This window comes from Helianthus annuus, chromosome 8 (genome assembly GCF_002127325.2).
Source record: "Helianthus annuus cultivar XRQ/B chromosome 8, HanXRQr2.0-SUNRISE, whole genome shotgun sequence".
Taxonomy (NCBI): Eukaryota; Viridiplantae; Streptophyta; class Magnoliopsida; order Asterales; family Asteraceae; genus Helianthus; species Helianthus annuus.
The window spans coordinates 163,842,469-163,855,359 of NC_035440.2; the positions used below are offsets into that span (position 1 = coordinate 163,842,469).

At 36.4% G+C, this 12,891-nt stretch overlaps 2 protein-coding genes across 3 annotated transcripts; one reads left to right on the forward strand and one right to left on the reverse strand.

The window, feature by feature from the left end:
• The first annotated feature begins 1,953 nt into the window (after positions 1 to 1,953).
• Positions 1,954 to 5,391, forward strand: LOC118481108 (probable serine/threonine-protein kinase PBL10). The gene is made up of 6 exons (XM_035976221.1): positions 1,954 to 2,606; positions 3,047 to 3,363; positions 3,907 to 4,042; positions 4,264 to 4,406; positions 4,485 to 4,608; positions 4,746 to 5,391. The coding sequence occupies exons 1-6, from the start codon at positions 2,555 to 2,557 to the stop codon at positions 5,189 to 5,191; spliced, it is 1,218 nt and encodes a 405-aa protein (XP_035832114.1). The 5' UTR covers positions 1,954 to 2,554; the 3' UTR covers positions 5,192 to 5,391.
• Positions 5,392 to 8,083: 2,692 nt separating this feature from the next.
• Positions 8,084 to 12,390, reverse strand: LOC118481109 (serine/threonine-protein kinase PCRK1-like). Of its 2 annotated transcripts, none has more exons than XM_035976222.1 (4): positions 11,788 to 12,390; positions 10,324 to 10,584; positions 9,000 to 9,122; positions 8,084 to 8,917 (listed from the first exon to the last, which is right to left on the reverse strand). In XM_035976222.1, exons 1-4 carry the CDS (start codon positions 12,202 to 12,204, stop codon positions 8,360 to 8,362), a joined length of 1,359 nt encoding a protein of 452 aa, XP_035832115.1. In that variant the 5' UTR covers positions 12,205 to 12,390; the 3' UTR covers positions 8,084 to 8,359. The 2 variants fall into 2 exon arrangements, with proteins under 2 accessions (XP_035832115.1, XP_035832116.1); XM_035976223.1 differs by having other exon boundaries at positions 10,324 to 10,591.
• Between the last annotated feature and the right edge of the window lie 501 nt (positions 12,391 to 12,891).

A 12,891-nucleotide genomic window follows, 5' to 3' on the forward strand; every position in this document is an offset into this window, starting at 1 on the left:
TAAAATATTTTTCTCATACCCTTTTTATTCTATCTTTTACTATATTAATACCTGTTATTAATGCACGTAGAACCCAATTCACCATTCCATACACATGTTAAAACGCTTAAAATGCTAGTATAACTCATCGTGTCTCTTGTACGTCCTTTAAACGCTGGTCCAAAAAGATATTAGTGAATGATTAGATACGAGGGGGGGGGGGTGTATTTGTAAAAAATGGAGGAATATTTTTGGCCAACCCTTTTCACAACTGGGACACCTATGTAACCTTTAAAGTCTTAAAAGCATTTGTTTGACTTTTTCTATGCTACATATTATGGGGTCATTCGTATTTTATTAGTTAGTGTTTGACTTGAAGTGAGTAGGGCACTGCTACAAGTGGTTGACAATGCTAAAGGTTTCAAATCTTAGAAGAAGTTGATTGTTGTTGTTCTTCTTACGACACGCTTTGGCAAATTTGAAAGACAAGAAACGGGAAAGAGTTTAACAATCGATACATCTTTATTGGTAAAACGGTTGAAGACATAAAGAATTTTCCTTTTGATGGGCGAAGTAGCAGAGTTTGAACGGAAACTTAGTGGAGACCAGACTTTTAAAATCCAATATTTTACAATAAAAAAATTCAGAAATTTTCGGTAAAATTAACATTACGAGCAAAAAATCAATGGGACCGGGGGATAAGGCTTCGCCAATGGATTGGTGAAATGTATTGATACTGTAATGAAGCGAATGAACACCAAACAAATTATCACCGCAACGCATGGGGTAAAAGGACAAATTAAAATAAAGATATAAAATAATAGCTATTTTTTATTTTCTTTAATAACTAATATACAATGGACATTTTTTAATATATTTTTTTTAAATCACATAAACGCGAAATTTAATTTACTTCAAGTTTAGAGGATTCATGGAATTACATATGTTTGTTTTTTTTTTTTTTTTGTAAAGGGTTATCCCGGTGAATTTTATAAATCAACAATAAAAACAGGGTGTGACAATGCTTACTTAAAAAAGTGATTACAACAACCACCATAATCATACCCACTTAAAAAATGATTATAGAAGTTGTTTATTTCTAACATAAGGGTGTCCGGAGTGGGCGGCAAACTCACTCGGCAAAGCGGTAACACCGCCGCCGGTGGGTTTTGCCACTCGGTAAAGATGGAGAAGCAGTAAGGGTTTGCCGAAGCGGGGAGATGGAGGGAAGGAGAGAGAGGGGGGTGTGTGGTGGGGTCAATGCCATCTCAACCAATCACACATTTTTTTAAATAGTTTACCAATACATGAAGTGTCTAACCATTGCCAACACTTTTGAGCATAGTTTAAACAATTAAGGTTGAATGACATGTCACACTCTTATTAGTTGATTTTAAAGTTTACCACTTTCAAGTGTCTAGCCACTCTCTACACCCTAAAATGTAATACAATTTCTTTTACTTCATCCAAACACTTCAAAACATATTTATTAGCTTAGTTACTTAAAAAAGAAAAAAAAATCCTTAAGCTAAACACTCTCGATTAAACATCAAATATGAGGAAACAAGTTACATCCTCACCTGTGGCCTAATGCATACACAAGTTCAATCTCTACTTGTGTCACTTTTGGTGAATTTAGACAATGAAGGATTTGAGGTAGGTTTTGTGCAAGGTTCTCAATTCGAATCCTGAACCACCCGAGTTTTCATTCTACCGTGTGTTACACCAGAGAGTTCTGCTCTTGTGGTGGCACAACGACTGTCAAGTGACAGCATGCGGTAGGGTTTTCCAGGAGAACATCCAAGCCAAACTCTAAAGCCAGTAAAAACCCGATTAAGACAATGTAATCTGACCAGAATAAGATAACTTGTCTCTCCAATTTAAAGATTGCGGTGGCCAAAATTGGGTTTAAAAAATTATGAGGAAACAAACTAACAAAATATAGTTTGTTAAAAACTACTCAAAATAAAACTAGTTGGTGAGTCATGACTCATGAGTGTGTGAAATGAAGCAAACTAGATAGTAGTGTGAATGAGCCACCCACCGGCCACCGGCTACCGGCTACCGGCTAATATCCATATCACTACCAAGTATTTAGCAGCCAAATCCGCCATTAATACACTTTATCTCAAACTATATCCACCACCCCACTCACCAATTGTTGCCTAAACACCCACCAAAAATCTTTCTAATCACCCACCATCCACCGGCCACCACCAAATTAAAAACAAAATTCATAAAAACGAGGTACAAATCAAGATTCATAATCTTGCTACTGAACCTCGTTGTGGGTTTCTGCAAATTCATCTTTTTTCACCACAAATTGTTAAAAAAAGATTTTTTTTTTTTTTTAATTTAATTGTGGCATAGTTAACTGTGAAACTTGGTTCCAGTGCAAAAGATTGCCCCATATCTTTCTTTCATGTGATAAAACAGAGTTGCATGTTATCTCTTTTCACCTTTTTCACAACACCCAGATCAGATCTGCTTTTCTTTTTATAAAATCTTGTTGTTTCAAGAATCTTGTTGAAGTGAAAAAAGACACCCACTTTCAAGAATAATAATAATCATTTCAATGGGTATTTGTTTGAGTGCTAGAATCAAAGCTGAAAGCCCATATCACACAGGTACTGATTTCTTGTGTTTTATTAATATTAATGCAGTTTTTTAGGGTTTGTAATGATCAATTTTCTGTTTTTGGGAATCTTTTTTTTTTTAGTATAATTGTCGAGTTTAGATTTTGAAATTAGGGTTATGTGGGAATTGAATCAATTTGAAATACCCATTAAAGAATTAATAAAAAGGGATGAGAATATTCTAAAATCAAAATAAATTTATTTGATTTTATTACTTGTTTAATAATTTAGGGGTGAGTTCAAGAACTTCTCTGTTTTTGAGAATCTTTTTATTGTTATAATTTATCAAGATTCAATTTTGAAATTAGGGTTATGATGGAATTGAATCAATTTTAAATACCCATTAAGGAATTGATAAAAAGGGATAAGAATATTCTGAAATCATAATAAAATTATCTGATTTTATTATATATTTGTTGATAATAATTTAGGGGTGAGTTCAAGAACTGGAAGTACAGAAGGAAATGATAATGGTAATTCAAGTGGCAGCAACTGCAACCCTCCGATCCCCCGGAGCGAAGGTGAAATCTTGCAATCTTGTAACTTGAAGAGTTTTAATTATTCGGATCTTCGAATGGCTACGAGAAATTTTCGGCCCGATAGCGTGTTGGGCGAAGGTGGGTTCGGGTCGGTTTATAAAGGGTGGATCGATGAACAATCGTTCGCCGCTTCAAAACCGGGGTCTGGAGTCGTTGTTGCTGTCAAAAGACTTAATGCAGAAAGTTTTCAAGGTCACAGAGAATGGCTGGTAAACCTCATTTCCATTAGATTTTAGAGTAAATTACAAAAATCGTCCTTTATGTATGTCACTTATTGCAAACTATGTCGTTTGTCTTCAATAATTACAGAAAACGTACTCAATGTTTGCAAACCCTTGCAAGTTATGTCCTTTAGCCCTAACTCAGTTAATTTTTATAGTTAAATCTGACCAAATGGACCCCACATAAGGGTATTTTTGTGGTTAATTCTAACCAAATGGACCCCACATGAGAGTAAAATTACCAAAATCCCCTCATGTGGGGTCCATTTGGTCAGATTTAACCACAAAAAAATTAACTGAGTTAGGACTAAAGGACATATCTTACAAGGGTTTGCAAACATTGAGTACGTTCTCTGTAATTATTGAAGATAAAGGACACAGTTTGCAATAAAGTGACATACATAAAGGACGATTTTTGTAATTTACTCTAGATTTTATGAGTAGATTTTAGGGGGTGTGTTCACGTTTAAATAATTCCATTTATGTCATAATTGATATGTTTATGATCCAAATTGTGTATGATTATTGTAGGCGGAAGTGAACTATTTAGGGCAGTTTTCGCACCCGAATCTCGTGAATTTGATTGGGTATTGTTTGGAAGACGAACATCGGCTTCTAGTTTACGAGTTCATGCCACGAGGCAGCTTGGAGAATCACTTGTTCAGGAGTAAGTCGTGTTTTCTTAAAAGTTATAACGATTTCATACGTTAAAAAGATGGGTTGGCTAAACGTACTTCTGTATGGTAAACGTATCCTCTATCGAGTAAAGTAGAGAGATAAGGGGTTACAATCGGTAAAAAAAATATAAGGGGTGAGTTACGTTTAGCACAACATAAAAAGATCGAGTTTTTCATATGATTGATGGGTTTGTACTTTTTTTTTTTACAGAAGGATCTTATTTTCAACCGCTAACATGGAGTCTCCGGTTAAAGGTTGCTCTTGGCGCCGCTAAAGGACTAGCTTTTCTTCATAGTGCCGAAACTAAAGTGATTTATCGGGATTTTAAGACTTCTAATGTGTTACTTGATTCGGTATGTCATCTGTGATGTACTTTTTTAAATTAAATGGTTAAATCAATTAATTATCCACTAATTGTTTCTTTTAAACAGGAGTACAATGCTAAACTCTCCGATTTTGGGCTAGCTAAAGACGGGCCCACCGGCGACAAAAGCCATGTTTCGACACGGGTCATGGGGACCTATGGTTATGCCGCCCCTGAATATTTAGCCACCGGTATACTAACTAACGTCTTCTTCTCTCAACTTTAGTACTTTTTTTCTTTTCTCTCAACTTTAGTACTTTTTTTCTTTTCTCTCAACTTTAGTACTTTTTTTCTTTTATCTAATCGTCTTATGTTTGGTCATTTATAGGTCATTTATCCACGAAAAGTGACGTTTATAGTTTTGGAGTGGTCCTCATCGAAATGTTGTCGGGCCGAAGAGCCATAGACAAAAACCGACCCACGGGTGAACAAAGTCTAGTTGCATGGGCCAAACCCTACCTACCCCACAAACGGAAACTTTTTCGGATTCTTGACAACCGTCTAGAAGGTCAATACACTTTAAACGGGGCCCACGCCACAGCTAACCTAGCCCTACGATGCATTTCGACGGACCCAAGGTTGAGGCCGAGCATGGTAGATGTGGTTAAAGAACTAGAGTTACTTCAAGATCCAAAGAAGGCGGCAAGGTTACGAAGACATTCCGCCAACGAGGCACAAACGAGGCGCTTAGTTTCTCAAGACGGTGGTGCCGCTAGCGGTGAGCGTTCCGCCGCCTATCCGCGGCCTTCGCCTTCGGCTATATATAGTAAGTGAGTGCAAGAACATAAGGGAAGAAGAACAATGTTGGTTTTGGTAAAATAGTTGTATAGTTTGTTGTGGGGTTAATCTTATTTGAGTTTGTATTTAATCAAAGATCTTCATAGAAATATATAAAACTTGAATTTGTATGGCCATATCATATTTTTTAAATGTTTAATATAAGTAATGAAGAGAGTGAAGATTTATAAAGAAAAGGACGTGTGTAGCTGTTCTTTTTTTGTTTTTTTCTCGCATCAACAAGATTCATTATTTTAAAAATACTAAATGATACATGAGGTTGTTTTAAATTAAGTTTTTGAGACTTTGAAGGCATGCATACGTCATGTTTACGTAGACGAAATCGTCTAAAGTGTTTACACATTTCTTTACATAAGCCGCGTGGGCTCAACTATTTTCGTGGCCTAGAGGGAAGTAAAAATTAGGTCTTTCTCCTAAAATAAAATCGAATGAATCACAATTGCCACCTAAATACAATGCTCCATATGCAGCACCCCTACAAATCCGCTATACATCAATAATATCTATTGTAACCCAGCCCAAATGTCATATATAATTATTACTAATTTTTTTTAAAGCTGAGGCCCTGTATTTGAAAGCCCAAAGCCCAAGCCTCAAAATACTTACGCTTGGACCGGCCCTCACATAAAATCATATGATTTTGGAATAACTCAAAATTTAGAATTTAATTAGTTTTGACCAACTTGGTAACTTATAAATTGCATCAAACTTTCAACCCTATGCCAGAATTAATATGTAAAAACTATTTTTTCTAATTTTTATTTTTCGTATAAAAATCTGTTTCATGTGTAATGTTTTTATCGTCAAATCTTGCTTATATAACATTGAGTACACACTTTTTGTGTCCATGATACTTTGTGATCTAAAGAAACTTTGGTGTGGAGAGTAAAATTACAAAAATCAAGTTTTTAGGTATTTAACAAAAATATCGTGTTAGGATATAAATCAACTAAAACATGGTGGTTTTGATATAAATGAACTAAAACGACATAGTTTTAAACATTGGATAAAGTTATCATACGAAGTCTCCTAAATTAGGAAAGAGGGTACAAACTACAAAGACACAATGAAACGCAAAATATAACACACAATGCATCACAAAATATAGAGGAAAAAAAACACAGTGGATTGCAAAAAAGACACATGAACAGAAAAAACACAATGCTAAATAAAAATACACAATGATCTAAACAAAAATTCTAAAATCTACAAGCTAAAAATCCAAATGTGAAAAACCTAAAATCTAAGATCATAGAGTTTGACGACACGGTTCCAATGCCGCTAAAATGAGTTCAATCGGAGTCCGTTTGATACCCTTCCTATGACTTTTTATTTTTAGAAGACTGTATATTCGAATCTTACCCTTAAACACTAGCCTAAGTCAGGTTAGTGTATGTGTAAACATCCAATATTAACCTGATTTTGAGCTTATCAAACTCTATAATTCAACAATTCATTTAAAGTATAATATCCTGTGAGGTATACATTTTACTAAATATATTATCATGTGATTGATCTAAAGTTTTAAATTTATTATTTTTTTTTTTTTGAATGGCTAACGTTACTCTCCCAAACTACTATATTTACAAATAACTCACCTTTGCTTGGGATTGAACCCAAGACCTCCCACTAAGAGGCAAGAGCCTCTACCAAGTGAGCAAGCTTAATGGGCCAATTTTGGGAGAGTAACGTTAGAATAATGGGCCAATTTTGAATGTGTTTTATGGGTGCTGGTAGGTTATGAATAATGGGCCAATTTTGAATGTTGCCCCACTCCCACTTAACAAGCTTAATGTGCCTTTTTGGTGCTGACTTTGTGATATCCCTCTCACTTTTTGAAACTTTATTTTGAATTACACCAAGGGTCGACCAGTTCTTAACAATATATACCAAATGCTGCCATGAACAAACCCTAGTTATTATTTAAGTGTAAAGTGTCCTTGGTGCTACCATCTTTTATAAATGTATTTATAAAAGGCGAATTGGAAATAAATAATCCTCCTACCTAATTCAATTTGGCCGATAATAATAACAAGTCAGTTATTGCTGGATAATAATACGAACTGGTCAATTTTTTTTATAAAATAGTCTGCCGTTAAAATAGCTTAACGGAGCTAAGTTTTTTTCCGAATTACAAACCGATGTTTTAGGCCTTTTGATCAGAACGAGGATACGAACCGATTGATGTAAAACTTACCTCGAAATTGTTCTCGAAATGGCTTGATTTTTGTTAATTGGAAATTTAAACACCCGAATTGAAGCACCGTTTTCGTGTGTTGGGGCAGTATTTCGAGGTAAGTTTTACATCAATCGACTCGTATCCTCGTTCTGATCAAAATCCCTAAAATATCGGTTTGTAATTCGGAAAAAAACTTAACTCCGTTAAGCTATTTTAACGGCGGACTATTTTACTAAAAAAAAATTTTTGACCAGTTCGAATTATTATCGGCCAATAACTGACTTGGGATTATTATCAGTCAAATTGAGTTAGGTGGGATTATTTATTTACAATTTGCCTTTATAAAAAAAGACGTTGCCATGAAGAACCAATTTTCAACGTATGCATCGAACTCTAAATTTAGATCATTTTCCTGAATTGGTGTATAGGCATTATTGTCTAGTGGAGATGGATATGATCGAGTGGTTCTGCTGGTCGCACGATTATACTCCGATGATCCATCGCTGATCTAAATTTTTCGTTCAAAAAAATATATATCTCTAAAAGAAACTGTTGATTTAGGGGCCACTGAAAAATTCTGGTTGGTGAGTGAACGATTTAGGGGAAGGGAAGTAATTCAAGAAAATAATGGGGATTGGAATGGGCTTGAAATTGGGTATTGGGCTTTACAACCTAGCCTAAAACTAAAGTAAAAATTAAATTTTTATTCATGAACCAAAGAGCAAGCCGACCGTGACTCTCGAAACTTAAACAAGCCAGCTCAGTTCGGTCTAAAATTTAAACGACCGAATTTCGAGCAAGATATTTGCAAGACACAAGCTATTTGGACCGCCATATAAACTAGACGTCTTAGACCTTGTTCAGAGTAAAAAAAAACCACCTGAACTTGCCCATCATAGTTTTATGAAGTAGAATACAAACAAATGTGATACAAAACACAAAGGCCCGAATCCGAACCGCTTATTTCAACGACTCCCGTGTGTCCAATACCGCCAATCTAATCTCCCACACGATCGGTTTCTCAAACTAACCAATTCTTTAAATTCAAAAACCCGCCTCACATAGTTAACCCCACATCCCTCTTCGCCTAGACCGTCTTCATTTTCTTCCGCAACTTGGGTTTCCGTTTCCGTTTCGGTTTGGGCTTCGGGTTCCTCTTGAGGTGGCATGACATCATCAATGATGTTCCCTAACATCTCGACCACTTCGCTCATTTTGGGCCGGGATTTAGGATTCTTCGTAAGGCATTTGTTGGCTAGATGTGCGAGTTTATGAACCGATTTAATCGGGTAATCTCCTTCGAGGCGCGGATCGATAATGAGGTGGAATTTTTTTGAATCTGAAATGTAAGGTTTGACCCATTCCAAAAGCTTTTGTTCGTTTCGCGGTAAGTTTCGTTCCACTGCTCGCCTACCCGTGATAAGCTCGTATAGGACCACCCCAAAGCTCCAAACATCACTTTTAGATGTTAATCTACCCGTCTGTACGTATTCTGGAGCTGCGTAACCTACTGTCCCAACAACCTTTGAAATATAAATAAAGTGTTAGTCCGATAAATACATCCTGAAGTTATTAATGTCGGTCCGTGTAGAGAAATGAACTTACGACTGTGGAAACGTGGGTCAGTCCGGCAGCGGGGCCCTGTCTAGCCAATCCAAAATCTGAGAGCTTCGGTGTAAAATCTTCATCCAGAAGAATGTTTGACGTTTTAAAATCTCGAAAGATTAACTGCATAAAAAGAAAAAGTTGCCAAAATTAGTATATTTATTTTCTTGTTACCAAATTTGACGAACTTTGAAAGTTGTTCGGCTAAATTGTCATATTAATGTGAAGGAAAATATCTACGTTTAGCAAGGAGAAATATGAATACAATACATACATAGATATAGAGAAGCGCAAGAACCGCATAAACACTTGTGCATACAAATGTGTTTTTAGTTAGTTTATGTATCACACTTAAAGCAATGGTTCAGATTGTTTGGTTCGCGAGCAGATGTCTGAATGGTTAAGCATTATACCGAGTCTGGATGGTTAAGACCTCTTATCTGAATTGGTCAGACATTTGCTTCTGAATGGTTAAGCATTATACTGGCTCTTAATGGTTCACAGACCTCTTACTGGTTTAGCACTTACCTATTCAGAAGTTGCCAAACAACCTAGTAGTTATGTTCAAGAAAGACAGTTAAATAAAGAGGTCGATACTCAACTACTCAAACAAGTTGTTACATACCAAACGAGAGAACTCACCCCACATCAGTTGCCCAAACAACCGATGTGGGACAAGTCCCATACCTGTGGGACAAGTCCCATACCTGTGGGACAAGTCCCATACTTTGCAATGGTATTAGTCCATAACAATCGACCATCCTTAAGGGCCAAGGTCCTCGTTGGTCACGGCTGGCTCTCTCCAGGCCACCACTCCGAGTTTGGCTATGATACCAATGTTACATACCAAACGAGAGAACTCAACCCAAAAGACTAGTCTGGTGGGTGAGAGAGCCATTTGGTATATAAACCCCACATCAGTTGCCCATACAACCGATGTGGGACAAGTCCCATACCTTGCAATGGTATTAGTCCATAACACAAGTGGATTAATATACACATATAGATAGCCATGGTCAATATAAGGGGCATAACTTTAAGTTACATGGCTCATTAGTAATGGCTGATAGGTCTCGACAAATTGCAATAAATGATATGACGTTGTGCCAAAATTTAATAGACTCATACTTCGAACAACTTGAAAAAGGCAAGTCGGCGACAAAAGGGCCCGAGTTAAAAAAAAGGACATTACTTTTCTTACATTCGGAGTTACGAATCTCATAAATAATGAAGGAAAACGACTTAGTGGGCCGGATCATGTGTATGAATTATTTGGCGATAAACCAAGTAAAATAAGCTAATAATAGAGATCAAAATACGAAACCTGAAAGTCCATTTCTTCATGTAGGTAAGCCAGACCACGAGCCGCACCTTCAGCAATTCGTAAACGTGTCATCCAAGAAAGAGGCGATTTCGAACGACCCAATAAATGATCCTCCAAACTTTTATTGCTCATAAGTTCATAAACTAACAGCCTTTGAATCCCTCTTTCATCATCTTCCGCACAATATCCGACTAACTTCACAAGATTTGGATGGTTAACCACTCCTAGAAAGTTAACTTCGTTGATCCATTCCTTATGCCCCTGAAAACTAAAACATATGAATAAAAAAGAGACCACATAAGATGAATATGAATCCAACTTATGCAATACATATCTATGATCCTACATACAAAGTCAATAAATAATCAATATTCAAATTATGTGTTCCTATGCATAGCAAATTCACACTCCACTACCGAGATATCGGTACCGATAATTTCAGCGATATTGATCGATATATCACCGACTTTCCCAATATCAGTACCTTTCTTCTTAGTTCTACCATTCATCTTTCTTCTTATAGCTGCTATTAGTGTTTTAAGTCTTAATTAATTAATTGTTAGTTGTGACTGTTAAATGTTAATGTTTTTAGGGGGTGTTTGGGGTTGAGTTTTGAAAATAGATTATGCGTTTTGAATAATCAGAATCAGATAATTAGCTGTAACAAAACGTGCTGTAGAAAGATAGTGTTTGGATTTGATTATGTTGTTTGATATCACAATAATCAGATAATCAACATTGTTTGGATTTGATTATGTTGTTTGATATCACAATAATCAGATAATCAACTATTTGAGTGTTTGGCAAGTATATATATTTTAAAAAAATAAATAAGTGAAAACGTAAAAAATCAGTTTTTGGATTATCACGTTTTCCTGCAGCAAGGGGTGACCTACTTATGGATTATCACGTTTTGAACTCTACAAAACGTAAAAAATCACTTTTTATTAACTTTTTACCAAACACTCAAAATAGATTTTTTGCGATTTCAAAACACAATAATCAAATAATCAGGTTGAAAACGCAATCCCAAATTGTTAGTCAGTTCCTAGTTGCTACAATTGTTGCAAAAGACTAATCTCTTAACGGTAGGAGAATATACCAAATTGTTAGTCTCAGGGGCGGTTCTTAGAAGGTCTGTGGTGTGGCAGGGCCACGGCCCGGGCAAGTTTTTCGGCCGTAGTGCTAATTTCCCGCATTTCGATCGAAATTTTTTATATATACTATGTTTGGCCCGGGGTTGCCCGGGCTTTTTTTAGTGCCCGTGTTTTTCGGCCCTGGCACGTTCAACGGACAAGATCCGCCACTGGTTAGTCTTAAGTCACTATATATATAAATTCAGCAATATCAGTCCTTGACCGGTATCCGATATTTTACCGTATTAACTATTTAGCACTTAAATACTATTTAAAAAAACAAAATTAAGAATATAAATTAAAAAAAAAGGGAAAAAAAACTTCATGCCTGAAAACCATTTCGATCCAATTGCTTAATAGCAACATCCAAAAACCGATCACCACCGTCACCACCACCATCACCGTCACCGTCACCGGCGACCTTAACAACTCCTCTATAAACACAACCAAACCCACCTTCACCAATCATAAGCGTCCGATTAAACCCTTTAGTAGCCGCTTTCAACTCCGAGAATTTAAAAACCCTAACATCATTCGCTCGACGCTGAGTCAGCAACTCCAGAAACCCCACCGAGTCACCCAACTCACTACACTCAGAGTCGAACTCAGAACGACGAGTCGTATCAACGCTGCTGGATGCTACACTCAGAGACCGGGCCCACGATACTCTCGCAGATGACCTCGAAACGACGACGTCTTCGCCGTCTGGTTTCCTCTCTCCGTTAGTAAAATGAAAACACCTCATTTCATTCTAACTAATTAAAACGGTGTCGTTTATGTTTATGTATGTATGTATGTATGTATCCAGTTAGTTGTGTTAAATGGACATATGGCATTTGAAGAAAACAAGAAAGCAGGTTTTTGGTTTGGTTTCTGGTACTTGTTGTCTTGTTGTAGAGATGAGAGAGAAACTGATGGATATTTTTAAATTGCCCATAAAAAGTTGAACGATCACGGATTTGAATTGCATTTAAAAGTTTTTTTTTAAACACCAAAAAATCTCACGTGTAAACGTAACTTGTTTTGAGTTATGTTTAAGGTTGACTCCTCGACTTGCATGAGATCATGCCCCTTGATGCGTAATAACTAAATGGAATTCATAAATTCTAGTCTCTTGTTAGGTTTGAACCCGAGATTAAAGCCCCAATACGTCCCTTTACCCTGATGTCCATCAAAAATGACCTAAGCAACAATTATAAAGTGGTCTGCTCTTCTCAGCGGTTAAGTGGTCTGCTCTTCTCAACGGAGATGTCCATCAAAAATTTCCAACAAAAAGTAACTTACGTTACGTAAAACGTAGAAGGAGTCGAATTTATAACGATGCGTATTATTTGGTGGGGGTAAAAAAATTAAAAGACCAAATGTGACCACCAAATACGAATGAAAAAAAAAACCATGCGGGGCCAAATGTGACTATAAAACACTGTATTAA